The following is a 20190-nucleotide window of genomic DNA, read 5'->3' as shown; positions in this document are numbered from 1 at the left end:
CCTTTGACTACCCTATGAAGATCTGGTGTCTCTATCCTGGTTATTTTCTGCCACATCTTTATTTCTGTTATAGCACAAATAAATGTTACTTATCTTTTCTATTTGCATGCTTATTATTAAAGTAAAAATTATCACTGTTTTCTGTTGTGTCCTCAAGGTCCAACACAATGCTTATAAAATTTGTGTTGCATAAGTGAATAAATACTTCTTTTTGCCTGTCAAGTTAAGCTCTAGAAGATATGTTTCACTTGATGTTTCAAAGTGGCCTTTACTCCAAACAATTTCACAGTAGTTTAAATGGGCTCTCGGGAAAAGATAGTCTTACCCATTCTTTCTCCAGCAGTTTTTAGGATTGAACATGATCTATCCCACCTCATGTTCCTGCCAAACTCACATGTAAACCAGTCAGTGGAAAGACAGCATGTACATTTCCAATTATCATCTTCACGGAGTCCTTCTTATGTGCAATTCATGGCCTAGCATGTTTTTCTTCTCCAAGAGAGGACGCATCCCCAGGGTTTATGAAACTAGACTTTAATTATACAGGCTTATATACAGATACATGTGTGAGTTTTCTAATCTGGTCCAGAACAGGGACCAGCAGTTCACGTAATGGCTATGTCGCTGAACTCCCATGTAGCCGACCGCGGTTCAAGTCCTGGACCCGGTGGCTTAAACTCACACCGGGCGCGTGTGCATGCATGCCCAAGATCCCGAGAGGAGAATGGAGGAGAAGGGATTGCGGTGTGGCCATCCCCCCGGGGGTGATTTCTCTCTGTCTTTCTGTCTTTCTGTCTTTCTGGCGAGCGCACGTGCCCTATAGCAAAAACCTCTCAAATAAATAAATAAATAAATAAATAATAAAAAATAAAAGAACATCAATACCATCCACATTTTCCAGTTGGAGGTCTGTGTTCTTTTTTATAGTTAACAAAGTAATGTGTCCAGTCATAGAGGCCCATAAGCCCAGATTGAAAGGGATACAAAAGGACCACTCACCTAGAATAGGAAATCTCTACAATTCCCTGACAGTTGAGTATCTAGACTCCTTGTGCATATTTTTAGTAGCGATCCCAGCACACTCTCTTAGAGCAGACATTCTACTCTTGGGCAACTGTAATTACAAGGTTAATTAATCTCATGAACTAGAAGCTGCCTCTTTTAGCTTACATCAGGGTCCTAGTTCTGCCCCTTGGAGCAAGGAAGAGTAAACAGATTCCATTTACCAGTCTTCAAGTACTTGAATATTTGGTATAGCAAAGAGCACTCCCGTTTTGGAATTCTACACCTGTGAGCTCACCTGTCTCCACTACTTTCTAGCTACTTGAACTTGAGGAAGTGGTTTCATTTTAGCTGCAGTGTTATCTTATAGATTAGGACTATGGATTTTACTTTATACTTTGTTAAAATGATTAAATGAGAAAAGGTATTTAAAGTAATTAGCACAATAAGTCCTCTATTAATCCTGTTGTTATTTGACCTGCAGCCCTTGGAAACTCAGCCAACTCTTACAACTCAGCCTCATCTGTAAAATAAGGAAAATGATCCTGGCTTAGACGTGATCCAGGGTTGACATCAGTTAATATGGTTGTTCATCCAGCCAGGAATCTATGCATGCATTCTCATCCTAACCAGATTTCATAATCTTACCCACAGAATATTATGAAAGACTTTGTAAAATCCTTCCTGAAATCAAATGATATGGTATTAGTAATTTTCACCCACTCTACTTGTACTGTCTCCAGAAAGAAAATGCATTCATATCGGCAAAATTTATTCTTGGTGCTCCCATGCTTTCCCTAGTAAATACCACTTTAAGTCTCTGTAAGCAATAGTCCAAGATAAGCATTAAGTTATCTGCTTGGAGGCTTCCATTAGGCAAACTTTTGTTCATGCTTTCTTGGGATTGTATTTGCTGCCTCTTGGTCCTCCGTGCTGCTCCCTTTCTCTAAACTCTTCGGAGAGGAGTAACAATAGTTTCATGACCATATTCATACAGTTCTTTCACTACCCTAGGATATAGTTCATCTAGAATTAAAGATGTGAGCTTTTCCAAAACACCTTCTACTACTCCTCCCCTAATTGAGAATAAGTTATTTGGGGAGAAGAGTGAACAGTAAGCATTAAATATCTTTGTTATTTGTTCTACACACTCTCTTCTGTGCCTTCTTCCTTGCTTAAGGAGCAGCAGGACCTCAGTCATTCAGCATTGTCTCCCTCATGTTCTTACAGACTGTGAATGTTATATTATCTGTTCTTCGTCCCTTCTGTAATAGTACAGTTAATGTGTCTTAGTGAACCGGTTGCTGAGAAAAGCACTTCACACACTATCTCGTTCAGTCCTTGTACCACCCTGTGAGGCAGGTCCTCCAGTCCTGTTTTCTAGTGCAGCATGCTTAACAGCTGTTTTGCATCAGTGTTCCCGGGTTTTATCCTAGAGGTGTATCGTTTCCTTTGTACAAACTGGAAACGAAGAAAGCAAGTGTGAACCTAAGTGGCTAGCAAACATTTTACAAACTCTTAGTTTTCCAATAGTTATTAATAACTATTGTATTCTCATTATTAAGATTGTGGTGTTTTTGTCACAAACCAAAAATAAAAGTGCATATATAGAACATGGGAGAGAAGAAATGAATAAGCAGTTCTCAAATGTACTACTGTGAAACCTAGATTTTTAGAAATGTCACCACTCTTCCTGCAGGTTAAACAAACAACAAACAAATACAGATTGCTTTCATTGGTTAAGTTATAGTTGGAGAAGAGAAGGGTCATTCGCTCTTTTGAAAATCTCACCCTACCTGGCTTCTCCTCCTCCTCTGTCCAACCTCATATTTCTTTACCCATGGCCTGGTTATGGTTTGAATGTGTGGCTCCCAGAATTCAGTATCGAAATTTGATTGTGATAACATTATGAAGGTGAAAATTTATGTGTTGAAAGGTGGGACCTTCTGGAGCTGGTTAGGCAAAAGGGTAGGCTCCCCACCCCAAACTCAATACTGGTGGGTTTATAAGGAGAGGGAATGAGAGCAGGGGCACAGGGACACAGATATGCTTACCTTCAGTTTCCATCATGTTTCCCACCAGCAAGAAGACCCTCACCAAAGCAGCTCATAGACCTTGGACTGCTAAATAATAATTTAACTGTGAGCTAAACAAACCTCTATTCTTATAAACCTCCTAGGTTCAAGTACTTTTTGTTATTAACAACAAAACAGACCAGAACAAACCTCACCACCACCACCCCCCCAACACTTTTCCTGCTATTCCTGCCTTGTATGTCCCAGCTATGGATGACCTCAGCAGTATGCTCCTGATGTTCTGGCCCCTCTGATGTACAGCAGTGCTGGCGAAACTCTCCAAATCCTGCAGGTGGATGCTGTGGCTGCTCTGGCCTTCCCTTAGCTGCACTCCCCCCTTGCTACATTGTACTGCATGTCCAGATTTGTCCCACCTACCCTCCCTGTCTCACTCCTGGGATTCCAGAGTGGCATGACCTCCTCCCATAACCCTTGCTCCTCACACCGTTTCCTTTTTCTGGGCAGTCCCTTGTTTTCTGCTCTTGGCTTAATACTTCCATAGCCTTTAAGACAGCTCGTCTTCTTTGAGACATTTTCCCTAAATCCTGGTTAGGCAAAGGGCTCTGCTTCCATAGCCTCAGAGCTCGGCTCTCTGCTACCACTCTCTGCTTTTAGACATGATACATCTTGTGGCTCTTTCAACTCCTAGGCTGGAAACCTCTCAAGGCTAAGGCCATGTGTCATTTATACCTTCATAGTTACAATGCCTAGCCTTAGAATACATTTGGAAAATGTTATATGCTGAACTAAAGACAGTATTGGGCCAGCTAGTGGCATGGTGGCTAAGGAGACTGGCTGCACAGTTCAAGTCCTAGACCCAGTGGCTTGAAAAAACATGCTGGGTGCATGTGCATGCATACCCAAAATCCCAAGAGGAGAATGGAGCAGAAGGGACTAAGGCATGACTATCACCCACCCCTCCCTCTGCAGGGGAGTGGTTTTTCACTTCATCAAGTGCATGTGCCCTATAGCAAATTAAAAATAAAATGCAGTATAATAAAGACAATATGAAGAGTATGCTATTACTTATGGTGCCATGGACTTGGTATTTGCTCTTAATTTTGGGGAGGTATTGTAAATAAACTAATTTGTAAAAAAAAAAAATGCAAAGAACCAAAAAGATGTGATCATAGATTGACAAGAAAAAAAGCTAAAACAATAAAAATTTACAGCAAATCTGAATGGCGTTGGCAGGTATGAAAAATGGTAGTATGACCACAGAAAGTAGAAGCAATGACTGAGGCAGCACCAAGACCAGGCTGGTGGTCCTTGGCCCAGCTTGCACACTGGACTCACATGATGAACTTACAGAAAGAGAAATATGTTCCCTCTCCCATGAGATTCTGATGTCATTTCTCTGGATGGGACGTGGGTCTCTATTTTCAGAAACTCTTTGGATGCTTCTAAATGTGTACCCACTGCACTAGCACTTGAAAGTAGAGAAGAGAACCAAAGCTGGAGGAACGATAGGTTTGCAGTTTGAGAGCTCTGAGGATCCCATTAAAGCATGTTCCTGGTTTATGTGTGTGTGTGGGCATGTCTGTGGGTGTCTGTTATTAGAAAGGTGGCTGGGGGGAGTAAGCACTCTGCAGCCTCCTAATGTGGATTAGAGCCTCTGATATTTTACGATAAGCATATGTAGGGCAATCTAGCACCCAGCAGTAATGAGAAACTGAGGCTTTCTCATTGTTAAGCCTTTTGAATAAAGTTCTTTCTACTCCTTGTTCTTGCACAGAGCAAAGGGGATTTTTATATTTATTTACTTTCAGAAAAGAAACCTTTGCATATTTTATGTAGTTGATAACCATTTAAGAACATTAAAATCTTTTATTGATTTAAAAAAAAATTTTCCAGAGGGCATGTGCACTCACACAGATAGAGAGACAGACAGAGGGAAAGCAAGAAAGCACAATTTGTGTGATATCGTCGTATAATCCCCTCTCCTCCATTTCTCCTTGCTTTTGAGATTTTGGGCATGTGCACACATGTACCCAGCATGTTCCTCAAGTCAGTGGGTCAGGGACTCAGACTGCACAGTCAGCCATATGAGATCCAACCACCTTAACCACCAGGCCACAGGTTGGCTGCAAAATCTTGCTTATTTCACAAGTTAAACAGGTGCTAGATGGTTACTCAGTGGTAACACAATACTTGGCAAAGCTGACCCATGTGGGAAGGTTCCCAGATTGGGTCTGGAGACCTCCCTGAAGACACCAGCCTGTGATCTGGGGCTGGCTGAAGCTGGGGGTAAGTGATGGTGTTACAGATCCTGTTGGGGGTACCTATCTGTGTATGCCAGTCAGTCTGTCTGTTTCTCTGCCTCTCATTCATGGAATAATGAAAGAAAGGAAAGTTTTAAGGAAAAAAATCAAATGGATGATAAAGTAATTGTTAAAGGTAAATGGCTAGGTCTGTATAATTTCAAACCACAAAGAATACAACCCAAAAAGAAAATGAAAACTGATCAAGAAATAATGATTCAGACATTCTTTGTGACTAGCCTCATAGCAGTTTCTGGGGCAAGAGGGAAAACACTGAGGGTAAGAGAAGAGAGTTATGCTGTCTTGTACAACCAAAGTGCCATTTTGGACATCCCAAATTTGATAAGGATCTTAGTAGATATCAATACGCAGGTTATATCTGTTATGTCCGTGGCTCAGGCAGCTCGGCAAAACAGTTCCTTCAGAGGGGGAGATTTCTGAGTATGTATTTGAATATATATTTCCAGTTCTCCCTGTGGTTTTCAGCACATGCAGGGTAAAATCACTTGCCCCTCCTTATACTTCTTTCTTTCCCTGTGAAGCAGGGACACCTCTGATTGTCATCTGGTAATGTTTATGAAGTTCATCAGACCTTTGTCTGGAAGATTCTGTTAACAGTAATGCATGCTTGGTTTATGAGATGGTTATAAGAGAATGGACGCGGGGGCAGGGTGCCAAAAATGGCCAATGCTTTTATCTTTGACATTACAAAGAGGTCCCCTGGCTGAGAGCCAGACTGGAGTTTACTGGAATATAAAATGTGGCCATGTGCTCTTTGTTGGTGTGGCGCCAGAGGGAAGGCTCGCTGTACAACCAGCCAGCAGTTCACTTCCACAGGAGGCAAAGTTGCCAGGAAGAGCATTTGAGTCTGGTGATTTTATGCAGGATCTCCCGTGGGTATGAAAGTGGGCAAAAAGAGCTGTACCCAAACCTTAGAAAGGTAGTCTCCCCACCAGGCCTTCAGCCCAGGATGGTTGCCCCCTGGAATGACCTTTCCTCTTGCCCTCAGCTTCTAGGAATAGATCTCTGCATGGATTACTTCACAGACTACAGAATTGTTTTAGAATAATTGAGAGAACACTGGCTTCTTCCTACTGAGAGACAAATATAATGCTGGACTTTTTAAAAAGTAAGGCTGAGGTATTACAGTAATTCTTTCCCTCAAACTGTGACATAACTCCTTTTGAACTTTTTACTTATTTGGGCACATGGTCTGAGGACAAAGTGTTAGTAAGAAGTAGGGAATTTGTGCAACCCAACTCTGAAAAATTAGGAGAAACTATTGGAAACCGCAGTAACTGATGTTAAGGGACAGGTTCTGATGTCAAATGAAATGATTTCCTTTGGTTACCCCTGTTACTACCTCCTTAAAAAGTATGTCTAGACTTGTGTCTCAGCACGTATTATCTGAAATCGTTAGTGGAGACCCCAACTAAACTATTACCTTGGTTTGGGACCACAGATTAATCTGATGTGCTTGCTTCAGAAGTTAAGCAAATACCACATGCTTGCCTGTGTTTGGAATGGTGCCCAATGTAATCATCACGCATACAATGCTAGAGGCAATACAAAGGGGGTCTTCAACAAGTTCATGGAAAATGCATATTACACCAAAACTATACATAAATAAAAACACATTAAACTCATACTTAAATCCATTTTTCCACAAATTTTTTTCTTTATTTGTGATGGAGCATGTACATGCACATGAGAGAAAGAGAGAGATGAGTACTCTCCAGAGTCTGGTCAGCTTGATTATGCCACAGTCCTCTTCCTTCAGGTCTCCAGCCCATTAGATCTTGGGCACTTAAGTGCACATCAAGCATGTTTCAGTGTGATGGAGCCAGAGATTCAAACTGCAGTTCCCGTATGGAATCCAGCTTCCAAACGGCACATTACCTCAGCACCACAGAGCTGGCCTATCATGAACTTTCTGAAGTACCATTGTATGTGGATTTTAAAAATCATTGTCTAATTCATGGGTTGGTAGAATGCAGTGCCGTGTTGGGTGTTCAGTCCTGTATGCTCTCTCTGCTCTTGCTGGGGTGATTTATAAATGACAAAACTCAGCTCAAATAGAATAAAGAAAAAAAAAATTGGAATGAAGGGTTTGCAATTTGGTACATAACCACAAATCTTAAAGTTTCTCCTGTCAGGATTTCAGGTCTCTCCTCATGCACAGCAGACACCTTATACATAAGTCACTAATGGAGTGGAATGATTAGTCTCCATCTCCTTGGTAACTGTAATCCTGTTCTCACCTGGCGAAGCTGAGCCAGGGGGCGCTGTGAGTCTCTAGTGCTCACAGCTGGCCAGCCACAGCTGGGACTGGGTTCAGCCTCCTTCGTTCAAGTTACAAGCCCAGTTCAAGATACATTATCAACAGGTAGTAATCCATTTCTGTGCCCCATACATTTCTTTGCTCTATTTTTCTCCTTAATTTCTTTCCTCATACTCCACCCCTTCTCCAACTCTCTTCCCACACTGTTTTCAGTATTTTTAACCATTTTCCATCCTTTTATATCCTCTAGGCATTCCGTTTCTGCCATAGAGTGCAGACAGTCCGTTTATGTTAAGTGGATACATACAATGTCTCTTTCATAGCCGGGCTTGCTTCATTCAACAGTAAATCTCCCATATTCATCCACTTTCTATCAAATGCCAGGATCTTGATTTTTATGACTGTTATTCCATAGGGTATATGTGCCACACTTTTTTGATCCATTCATCTATTTGTGGACATTGGGTTGATTCTATGTCTTAGCAATTGTGAATAATGCTAGAATAAGCATAGATGTGCAAGCACTTTTCTGACTGAGTGTTCTCCTGTCCTTTGGGTAGATACCTAGGAGTGGAATTGCTGGATCATATGGTAGTTCTATTTGTAGGTCTTTAAGGAAACTCCTTATTATTTTCCACAGTGGCTGGATCAAATTACATTCCCACCACCTGTGTAGGAGGGTTCTGCTTTCACCACAGTCTGCCAGCACTTATCTTTTTTTTTTTTTTTTTTAATTTAATCAGCCATTCTGACTGGGGTTAGGAGGTATCCAGTTGTGGTTTTGATCCACATCTCCTTATGATGAGGGGTGTTGGGCATTTTTTCATATGCCTTTTGACTGTTTGTATGTCTTCCTTAAAGAGTTGTTTGTTCAGGTTATTTTCACCAAAGGAAGAGAATAGAGACCCCAGAAATAAATCCCAAAACATACAGCTGACTGATTTTTTACAAAAGATACCAGTCAATCCAATGGGAAAAGTAAAACTTCTTTAGTAAAAAAACGGGGTGTCCACCTCCAGAAAGATGACACTGGATCCCTATCTCTTAGCATTAAGAAAAATCAACTCAAAGTGGATCAAAGACTCAAACCATAAACCTGTTGGTGGAAAACACCAGGGAAACTCTGGGAGACACTGGGGTAGGCAAAGACTTCCTAAATCAGACCCCTGGAGCACAGACAATAATCCCAAAAATAGACAAGTGGGACTACGTCCGATGAAGAAGTTTCAGCTTCCTTAGTTCTTTTTGGCTCTGCCTGTCACACTTCCATACACCCTAGCAGTCAGGCTATATTGCTCATCCTTGTTTTCAGTGCCTTTGGAGCTACCATGTCTAGGCTATCCTAACCTTCACTGTCGGAACATCGCTCCGTCAGCCTAACTTAAGTTTGTTCTGTTGCATTTTAAAGCATTTTCCTCTTATGGCAGAGTGAAAGCAGCTGTTCCCAATGGAGAAAATACAAAAGATGGAAGTGTGGCAGATTGGAGGAGATGAGGGCTGTGGTTTTGGTTTCCATTAAACAAAACCTGCCCTAAAATCTGGGGATGTACTTTATCTTAATGATTAGAGCCATTAGAACAATTTTCCTGTAAAATCTTTGCATTTTCCTCAGCCTCAAACCTCCCACCTGGTGGTGTTTACACAAGATTGGCAGAATTATGCTAGGAAGTGTATGAGTTTGCAGTTGCATAAACCTCCCTTTTGATAGTCTCCACAAATGCAGCATTTGCTTTGAATGTGCAAACCTAGCCAATAGCCTTCTACATCACGTAATCCTTGTTATATGTTCTCAGGATCAAAGGAGAGAATAAGGAAGTGTCTCCTTCCTGAACATCTTAGCGTAATATTATTTCACTGCCCTTGTTTATCAGCCAAGCATTCTATTGTCTTCTATAAAATGCTGCATGTGAAGGCTAATTTTTAGCAAAAACCACTGACATAGACAGTTCCTCAAACTGCATTAAATCTGTAGATCTAACTGCCTTTTATTCCCTCTAAGTTGTCTTGATTTTATGTAAGCAAATGAATTTATTTCTTTGAGAGAAGTTTTAGTCATAGGATGGTACTACCCAGCACAGAGGAAGGAAAGGTGTAGAGGTTGTTTCTGGAAAAGGCCTTTGGTGTCTCCGGAAGTTCTGACTTCACGTTCTCAAGGCTGTTGTCTTTTTCTCAGGAGCTGTGAAAGGGATATTCCTCTTCCTTCTGGCAATCCTTTTAGCTGGAGATTCCATTTTAAACTTGCAAAGTAGGTTCAAATGTGTGGCTTTGTAGAAATTTATAGTTGTGACCAAGCCCTGTGTCAATAGTTCCCAATGGGCATTTGGCAAATGCTGGCAGCTGCAGTGGGAATATAAGGGGAAATGATAGTGAAGTGGAACCATGCTGCTGGCTCAGGTTGTTTCATGGGTCCTCCCAACATCAGCATTGTGCTCGGGTTAGAGTTAGTGCTCCTAGTTGCCCAAGTCTCCTCAGCTAGATCCAAAGCCGTGGGAGGACTATCTGGTGGGAGAAGGCTTTCCAGCCTGATAAGAGATCAACCAGCTGGGGGTGGAGAGGGCAATGGGAAGGACGCTGGGACTTCAGGATCTGGAGAGGATAGGAATCTGCTTGGACTTGGAGTTCAGAGCCCCGCTGCATCCTGTGTGTGGACATCTGTAATAGACACATGGGTCCCACAATGTGGTGAAATAGGTGAAAGAATAACTTTTAAGAATCAATTTTATTTCATCTTCAGACTGCTAACAGCATCTGGATGACACCTTTACATGCACATCACAGTTGTGCTCTACTGCAAGATGGTAAAGCAAGCGTCATGGAACCCAGTAGGGAGTACACGGAAGATGGTACCTGTGGATGTCAGAGGCTATCTGGTCTGGTTCTTGGTGGATGAGAAGAGTTTGCTTAAATTACTCAGTTGAAGAAGAGCCTTCCTGGCAAAGGGAATGGAATGTGCATGATCTGAGGTGTGGAAATTAGTCGGGTCATGATTGTATGGTGTTGTGCTCCTTCCTCCACTAAGATAAGCCTATTTTTCTCATCATCAGACAAAAATGGTGATAGCCTGCCCCCTGTTGGACCCTAGCCCTCTAGGGTAGAAATAGCAAACTCTGGCCATTGGTGTTGTTCATGATAATAGTACTTCCAGAGGGTGCAAAGGAAAGAATTGGAAGGTGCATCTATTCAGGAAATTATTGCCACTGATGAAAGTTGCCTTCGGGGAGGTTAAATAACTCCCCAAGGTCACACACCTGTGGAGCAGGGGCTCAGTTCCATATCTTATGACTCTAAATTGAGTGTTCTTTTCACTTAGTTTTCTAATTATTGTGTATAGTTCCTTGTTAATTGCTCATTAGCGCACATGACAACTGATCTTGCCTCAAGTTGAGAATACATCTTCCTTTTCCTTCTCCAGCATAATGCCCATTAACTGGTTTGTGGTTAATGTAATAGTGAATGGTCTATTATAGCCACTATTTTTCCACTTTATGAAAGAGCCACTTTCCCCCTCTAGTTAAAGTTGAACTGCTTTTACTTGGTTTTTGTCTAAGGAGGTCAAAATTGGTTCCAGTAGAGATGTTTCCTGTTAATCATAAAGGTTTTGAATGATGTTGTATATTAGTCCCAGTACTTTATCCTTGAACCAGAGTACCTCGGTCCAAAACCCTGCAAATTAAACTTCGTTTCCTTCATGATTTTGAATTTGAGGATTTCCCAACCTCTCTCCCGCATCCAGACACTATATTGGAAACTCATTCTACTTTAAAACAAAAACAAAAACCTTTCCTCCTTTTAAGACACTAGAATTATTGAATTACTGGAAAAGTTTACAAATGTTCCTTAATTTTATTTCCCATCCTATATCCATCTCTCTGCAATCCAATCTAATTAGAGTTTGCATGAAGATTGGATAACAGGAAGTACTGGAAAGCAGATTGCCTTTCTTTTTCCTTTTCTTTTTAATGAGAACCATCTGAAATTAGCCCAGTGCAGGAGTTCCGACATCAAACATTTGTGAGCTAAGTGAGCACATCTGTTCCAGTATTCCACATGCCAGGTGGATTTGGGTGAATGTGTCTGAAGTTTAGCCTGATAGAGCCAGTGGTCACTTTCCCAAAGTTATGCTCAGTCCAGCTTACTAGATTCCAACTTTATCATAGTAAAGAAACTTACCTTTCCAACTCACAGTAACTGCTGGCTCTTGGCAGGTATACCACCCACTTTGAAGCCCAAAGGAAGTGTCAGGCCAGTTGAATGTAATTGCGTTGAGTGACCCTCTTTTTTTGTGGCAGTGAGATGATCTCATATCATGTGGTACCTATTTTTACAGCTAAGAATATGGGTCCTGGGGCATTAATCTAGCAGTTATGTATGAGGGAACAGAGACAGTCTCATGATTCATCCAGGGATAGGAGGGACCACGAGGACCTCTGGGCCAGTAGAGCCACAAAAGACTTAGGGTGATGTTTGAGGGAGAAGCTAGAGAAGTAATTGAGCCCACTCCCCCAAATAGTCCTTGATGCTGTTGTCAGAACAAATGGGGCTTGGGAGGATTTTTCTGTGATGGGAGAAGGGACCACCTTTAGGTTCAAAATTATGACCAACGCCTGGGCATGTGGAAAATACAGCTGCAGTTGGAACATTCCCTTTCAATGTAATCACGATGTAGAAGTATTAGAAACTGGTCCAGATAGAAGCTGAATGTGAAAAGAACAGCCTCCCATTTTCTTGGTTGGGATTCTCCTTGCAGCCATTGTGGAATGAAGGTATTTTGTTCCTGCGATGCAGTTACTCGTGGGCTGTGACAGATCATCTCTCTCACCACACACTGATGGAAGGACTTACCGTAGTGGCACTGGGAATGCAGATATAAGTAGGTTACGTCCCTCGGGGAGTGCTCTGCACTGGTTGGGAGACAGTCAAGTAGATCATGGATATGAATGACAGTTAGATGCTGAGAGGTGTGCAAAGAGGCCAGGAGGGCCACACTGACCAAGAGAGCATAACTAGAGAAAGGGGCTGAGGGACAAACAGATGGAGTAATGGTTACGTAGCTGGTCTCCCACATAGTTGACCACGGTTCGAATCTTGGCCCTGGTGCCTTAAAACTCATGCTGGGCATGCATGCCCAAAATCCTGAAAGAAGGGAGGAGAAGGGATTGTGGCATGGCTAGCCCCCTGGGGGGGGGGGGGGTGGCAGGGGGGAGTTGATTTCTCACTTTCCGTCTCTCTGGAAAGTGCACGCACCCTATAGCAAAAATCTCTCTAAAAAAGGAAGAAAAAATGAAAAAGAGAGAGAGAGAAGGGAGTTGAGTCTAAAGGGAAAGCCAAAATAAGTGGAGTGGTGAGCCAAGGAAAGAACAGAAAATGGCAATTACAGTGACGGTACTCCAGGAGTAAGTGTATCAGGGTTAGGAGGGGACAGGCCTGGGTCGAATGCAGGGAGGAGCTGTGGGGGGAAAGAATGGGCAGGACAGATTGAAAAGGAGTGTTAAAGGAGCTTGAGCAGTCCCAGGGAGATGAAGAGGGGCCGGGAATTACGAAGACTTGTTTGTACCTGAGAAGAGGTCTGCCTTGAATGAACTATTTCCATGCTTTCACTGTTTAAAACGAAGACGAGCTTGTCAGAGACTTTTGGGGAGCTGCAGAAGGGCGTAGTTACCAGCGGTGGAGCTCAATGTCTCTGTTCTACTTCATCTGCACATGGTCACATGAAAGGTAAGTTAGGGGTCACACACCATATTCTTATTTTCAGGTGAGATAGCAGAGTCACAAAAAGGAAGAGTTAGGGACATAGAGCGGGACAGGGCAGAGGTGCTTTCCATGCTAGAAATAGTGTATTCTTAATTCTCTTGATCACTTCTCAGGAAAGTGAGCATTCTCAGAAATCCTTCTGCATAGAGTCTGGATTGTTGTTTCATTTGCAGAAAATTTAGCCATAGTACATTTGATGATTTATTTATTTTCTTTATTCATGTACATGGGGGGAGGAGAGTATCCTTCACAGGGTCTGGTCTGGTCATGCTGCAATCCCCCTTCTTCCAGTCCTCCAGCCTGTCAGAGCCTGGGCACTTGCACACATGTGCAACGTGGTACAGGCTGACGGGGCTAGGGATTCAAACCAAGGTCTCCATGTGGAGTCCGTCTTCTCTTGAGCAGCATATTACCATTGTACCATGGAGCCAGCTCTATCTGATGTTTTTAAAAATGCGCAAGTATAGAATGAATGTAAACCAATTTTAATACTTGCTCATTCAAGTCCCTTTTATATAACATCATCCTCCTTACCTGAACTAATATTAGAAAAGGAATTTTTTTTCCTAGGTAACTTTGTCCTGAATGATATCAAGTGTCTTTTATGTGTTTGCATAAGAAATAATGAAAATAAGAACATAAATGTACTAATCTCATACCTCAGAGACCGAGCATAGTAATTTACTGATATATTTGCAAACTGAAAAAGTAGGAGATTTAAGTTATACATACCTGGCTAGTTTTTCCATTTATCTACACATCTCCTATTTATCTGCATGTGCAGCTGAATGTTCTCCTCCAGCCTGGTACAGGGGAGAGGAGACAGACCCCATTATAGGCAGAGTCCTGAAGAGGAGTCACAGCAGGATGGGGAGGGCCAGAGGGAAGGGGAATGAGGCAAACTGGGCACCTGAGCGTGGAGAGACTTTCACACAGTGGAGCACTCTAGGGAGCTGATAGTGAACTGCTAGTGAGCACAGCTTTGTCTGCTCTCGCGGTATCGATGTTAAACGTTTAGAAGCAATTTCAAAGCTTGCTTGCTCTTCTGTTAAGTAAATAAAGACTTAGGGTCAGCCTAAAAGAAAAGCTAATCAGATTATATTCACTGGTGGCAGATTTAGCTGTGCATAAAATTCCCTTATGAAATTGTTCTGCCCTGGACCATGGTCTCGCCCTGCTGGATAAAAGAATACAAGATGTACTGCGGGTTCTACATTGGGAGATGTTATTGTCCTTTTTTGAAGTGCTAGTACTAGGAAGATCTCAAGAATCATGCATTGGGAACCAGCTAGCATAATGGCTATGTCGCTGGACTCCCACGTAGTCGACCGCGGTTCACATCCCAGACCCGATGGCTTAAAACTCACACCAGGCACGTGTGCGTGTGTGCCCAAGATCCTGAGAGGAGAATGGAGGAGAAGGGATTGCGGCGTGACCATCCCCCCTGGGGGGTGATTTCTCGCTTTCTGTCTCTATGTCTCTCTCTGTCTGTCTGGCGAGCGCATGCACCCTATATCGAAAAACCTCTCCAAAAAAAAGAATCATGCATTGAAGATATCTTTAATTTATCAACTCACAAGTTTCACCTTTTAAGCAAGCCCAGGAGAAAAACAAATTCAAATTTAACATGAAGATAATGGGGAAAAACATGGCCTCTGGAGTTAGCAGACCTGGGTTTGAATCCTTCCCCTTACAGTTAGGTGGGGAAAGACATATGGAAGAGTTACTTAAGCTGTTTCTGGAACATTGAAGAATACTTCACTGCAACACGTTGGCACTTGCCACCCCTTCTCCCTGTAACTCTTATCTCCTTCACCTCCTTCAGGGCTTTACTCCGATATCCCTGGTGAGACCTTCCCTGATCACTCAGCTTAAAATGGAACTTCCTTGTACCAGTATCCTCTATCCCTCTTCTCCATTTGTTTTTCCTCTGACATATTTAGTGTGTGTGTGTGTGTGTGTGTGTGTGTGTTGGTGGTGGAGATGGTGATGTTTTAGACAGGTTCTTGTTGTGTCATGATCCTCCTGCCTCAGCCTCCCTAGTAGCTGGGATCATAGGCATGTGCTGCTTTTCAGGGGGCTGGGAATTAAACTCAAGCCTCCCATGTGGCCTCAGCTTGCCAAGTTGCAATGTGCAGTGCACGCTGCCACAGCTGGGCCTGTGTGTTCTCTGCTGCCCTCTGTTCCCCCAATCTCTTTGGTGTAAACACCTAATTATCTGATTTCTTTACTGCTTGATCCCCAGGGCCTAGAACAGTACCTGGTAGATACTCAGTGTTAATGAAATATATGAGTGATCAAATGATTTAATTTCAGGAACAGGGAGGAACATGTGCAGTAAGCCCCAGTGGCCAGAACAGAAGGTATATTAGGGACTAAATTAGTTTTCTATTGCTACTGTAACAAGTGATCATAAACTTAAAACAACACAAATATGTTACTGTTAAGTTCTGTAGGCCAGAAGACTCTCCCATGTCTCATGGGCTAAAATCGAGGTGTTGGCAGTGCTGTTCCTTCCTGAAGGCTACAGCAGAGAACCTATCACCTTGCCTTGGCCAACTTCTGGAGGCTGCTTGTGTTCCTTAGGTTAACTGTGAACGTGATGGGGGGCCCTCACATCACATCACTCTGACCTGTCCTGCCTCTCCTTCTACACTTAAGGACCTTTGTAATTATGTTGGACCCACCTGGGAAGCCCATGATACTATTCCCTATTTATTTATTTATTTGTCTTTAGAGGTTTTTGCCTTAGGTCGTATGTGCTTGCTGGAGAGACGGACAGAGACAGTGAAAGGGAAAGTGAGAAATCACTCCCCTGGGGGCATGACCATGCAGCAATCCCTTCTCCTCCACTATCCTCCCGGGATCTTGGGCATGCGTACACGTGGGCCCAGCATGAGTTTCAAGCCACCAGGTCTGGGACTTGAACCACAGTCAGCCATGTGGGCATTCAGTGATGTAACTGCTACACCATCTGCTGGCCCCAGCACTTCCCTACTTTAAGGTTAGTTTATTAGGACCCATAATCCCATCTGCTACTTGAATCTCCTTTGCCACGTAACCTAACGCATTCACAGGTGTGGGGGATCAGAATGCGGATATCTTTGGGGGCTTATTCTTCTGCCTACCATAAAGACTAACAACTGAGATATTTTGCACAGAGCCTAGGGCTTGAGGTGCCAGTTCTGAAACATAAAGAGAAATATTTAATCATGAATGACTGTGACTGTGAAGACTTAGGTTTTACCTAGGAAGTGGTGGGAATGTGCTAAAGGCTGGAGCTTGTGACTGAGGTGATCAAACTGAGACCTTAGGAGAGGAGTATGGGCTTAGAGCAGGCATCTGGAGGGAGACTTGATTTCTCTCCCCTCTTTGACGTTCTGAAAGCTAGGTATATGTATTTAGGTTCTTCCTAAAAGACACGGGATACATTATCATTGTCTTTTAAAACACCAACCTGCTACACCGCACAAATGCACAGCGCATTCACAGGCAGACCCAGGAAACCCTGTTACACAGATACTCACGCAAGCACTCACTCACTTATTCATCTTATTCTCGGGATCTCTTTTCTCTCTTTCTGTGGCTTTCATTTTTTTTTTTCTGCCCTAGTATACTTGTTTATAAATTGTCCCAGCAGTAACACAGGTTTACCTGGGTAAGTGGTGTTCAGGGAGGTCAGTTTATAAACCTGTAAACATGTAAGAATCTCCAGGGAGATACACAGTTGTGGTATCCCTTACCAGAAATGCTTGGAACCAGAGGTGTTTGATAGGTTGGATCTTTTTGGCTTTTGGAAATATTTGAGTATATTCAATGGTATATCTTAGGGATGAGACCTGAGTCTAGACACAAAATTCATTTGTTTCATGTGTACCCTATTCATTGGGCCTGAAGATAATTTATACAGTGTTTTTGTATTACAGTGTTTTCATTGTGACCTATCACATAAAGTCAAGTGTGGAACTTTTCACTTAAAATCTCATGTCAGCATTCAAAAGTTTTGGATTTTGGAGTGTTTTAGATTTTCAGATTAGAGATGTTCAACCTGTAGTGTGAAAAATACGCCCTTTCTCCCCTTTACCATCTCTTCCACACACACTGGCCATGATTTGAAATAATTTCTTAGGATGGCTCTTCTCCCTGGCACCTATTGAAAGGGTCACAGATGTTGAACACCGGGTTTTGAATTTGTCTGATGAGAGTATCTCACCCTTTGGTTAGTCATTTTAAAGTAACATGTCCAGGGCCAGCAGTTGGCATGGTGGTTGGGTCACTGGACTCTTCCACGGTTGACCACGGTTTGAGTCCCTGACCTGGGGGCTTGTTTTCTCACCTTCCCTCTCTCTCTCTCACTATCTTTCTCTGGTGAGTGCATGTGCCCTATAGCACATTAAAACAATAGTAATAAATAAAATTAAATAAATAATTCTTTAAAAAAATAGCATGTCCAGTAGAAATTTTTACAATGCCGTAACTGTTTTATATCTTTCTCTCCAATGTTGGCTCTTAAGCTACATGAGGCTCTTGAGCTCTTAAAGCATGGCTGGCACAGCTGAAGAACTCACATTTTTATTGTATTTCATTTAAATTCATTTAAATGGGAAGAACCACACCTGGTTGGTAGCTACCATGTTGGACAGCACAGCTTTAAAGAATTAAGACTTGCTGAGCATGCTGAAACCATAACAGTGTCTGGAGCGAGTAGAGTGGTATATGACACAAATATGACCTTTTAGAATCAAACAGACCTAGGTTTGGATTTGGCTCCAAGCTAGTGATTTCTAGGCAAGTCACTTAACTTGAGTCTGTTGTCAGCTACAAACGGGCTATGATCAGGGAGGAGGGTGGTAGGCACCCTCTGACCTAGAGGGGGAAGAGCTTTCTCTTGCTTTTATTCTTGTCTTTATAGAATATCCATATAGACAGTATGCCTCGGCCCTCTCTGCCTGACCTAGGGCAGACTACTCCATTCCCTGCTCATATTGCCTTATTGGGTATGATCTCACATACATAAAAGAGCATGTGAAGATAAAATGCGATAATATTACTGAAATTAATATTTACTGAACTGTACTGCATATATGGTTTTTAGTCATTCCTTTAACAAGCACTGACTGAGCACCTTCCACATGCCAGGACACTGTGCTAGGTGCTCTCTAGCAGAAGTCGCCTTCCAGAATTGTGTAACCAGCATCACAGTCAATTTTAGAGCATGTATCACCTCAGAAAAAAATTCTTACCCACTAGCAGTCACTCCCCAATTTTCTCCAATCCCCCTAGGCCTTGGTAACTACTAATCTACTTTTTGTCTCATGAATTTGCTTATTCTGGAAATTCCATATAAGTGGGATCATATAACATGTATTCTTTTGTGCTTGACTTCTTTCACATAGCATGTTTACAAGATCCCTCCATGTTATAGGATCTATCAGTACTTATTGTTGAATAAGATTGTTGTATTGATATGCCATATTTTACCTATCCACTGATCAGTTGATGGATATTTGAACTGTGTTTTGTTTTTTGGCCATTGTGAATCATGCTGCTATGAACATTTGTGTAGAGGTTTTGACTAAACATATGTTTTTATTTTTGTGTGTGAGGGGTACACATGTACCTAGGAGTTGAATTGTTAACAGGGTGACATTTTCTAGTAATACAGTGACCCTATGTTTAACCTTTTAGGGAACTGCCAGGCCATTTTTGCAAAGCTGTAATATTTTCGTTCTCACCAGCAGTGTGTGAAGGTTTGATTTCTCTGCATCCTCACCAACACTTGCTATTATCTGTTTGTTTGGTTATAGCCATGCTAGTAGGTTTCACTGTGGTTTTATTTTGTATATCCCTGAAGACTAATGATGTCAGCCATGTCTTCATATGCTTATGGGCCATTCATATGTCTTCCTTGGAGAAATATCTTTTCAGATCCTTTGTCCATTTTTTAATTGGATTGTTTTCCTTTTTCTTTTAATTTGACCCGTACAGGATGCTGACATGCTGACTGGTGATGAGCAAGTGTGGAAGGAAGTTCAAGAATCCCTGAAAAAAATTGAAGAACTGAAGGCACATTGGAGTATCCTTTTAACTATGGATGAGTTGGATTGTTGAGTATGGCCTTCTTTTTTGGTTGGATCTTTGTCTTAATGAGACCAAAGGGGTTAGCATTCCTAACCCCAGCCAGCAATGTGAGTAATGGGTAGGGAAGATGATAGTGAGATCAGCATGATCACCATTAGGTAATGATTAAAATTGTGAACCAGTAGTAGAAAGTGAGTAGTTGTCTCTGTGTGCATAAAAGGTAACACAATCCTAGATTCCCTTCCTCCCATAACCTTTCTACAGCTTGGAATTCTAATAATTAATGTCACTGAACCTCAGACCTAGAAGCTTCATATTAAATTGGCCATGCCTACAATGGCAATGGGGATTGTGGCAGAGTAAATTTTTCTGGCATAAATGGTAAGGATCGCAAGAGGGTCAAAGTTGAGAGTAAGGGAGGATGCCTTATGATGGAGGCCATCTGTGATGGTTCCATTAATATTTTGCTGTAGGAGAGAGATCATGAGCCAGGAACAGGATTTGGATTGACAGGAGCTTGGGTGGTAGGCAGTGTAATCCCAATAAAAAGTTCAGTTAAGCAAAAATGTGACAATGAGAAATCACAAGGTAAGAAGAAAAAGACTTAAGACATCTTCAATTTTTTGGTTATATGATACTTTGTAATGAGATAACCTCATTTCTTGTATTTTGGTTTGCTATTTTGCATGGGACTTATAAATAGTCCCATATAACATTACAAGTTATGTCACAACATTAT

General features: G+C 42.1%; 1 protein-coding gene across 1 annotated transcript in view; it reads left to right on the top strand.

Moving 5' to 3' along the window:
* SMYD3 (SET and MYND domain containing 3) overlaps positions 1-20190 on the top strand; it is an 822936-nt gene that overhangs the window by 666940 nt on the left and 135806 nt on the right. Inside the window, exon 9 of the mRNA XM_006157236.2 lies at positions 19359-19446. Coding sequence (XP_006157298.1) covers positions 19359-19446 — 88 coding nt within the window. The remainder of the gene's footprint in view (positions 1-19358; positions 19447-20190) is intronic.

The sequence above is a fragment of the Tupaia chinensis genome, unplaced genomic scaffold, assembly GCF_000334495.1.
Source record: "Tupaia chinensis unplaced genomic scaffold, TupChi_1.0 Scaffold000532_1, whole genome shotgun sequence".
Lineage (NCBI taxonomy): Eukaryota > Metazoa > Chordata > Mammalia > Scandentia > Tupaiidae > Tupaia > Tupaia belangeri.
This window is presented reverse-complemented; position numbering and strand designations above follow the sequence as displayed.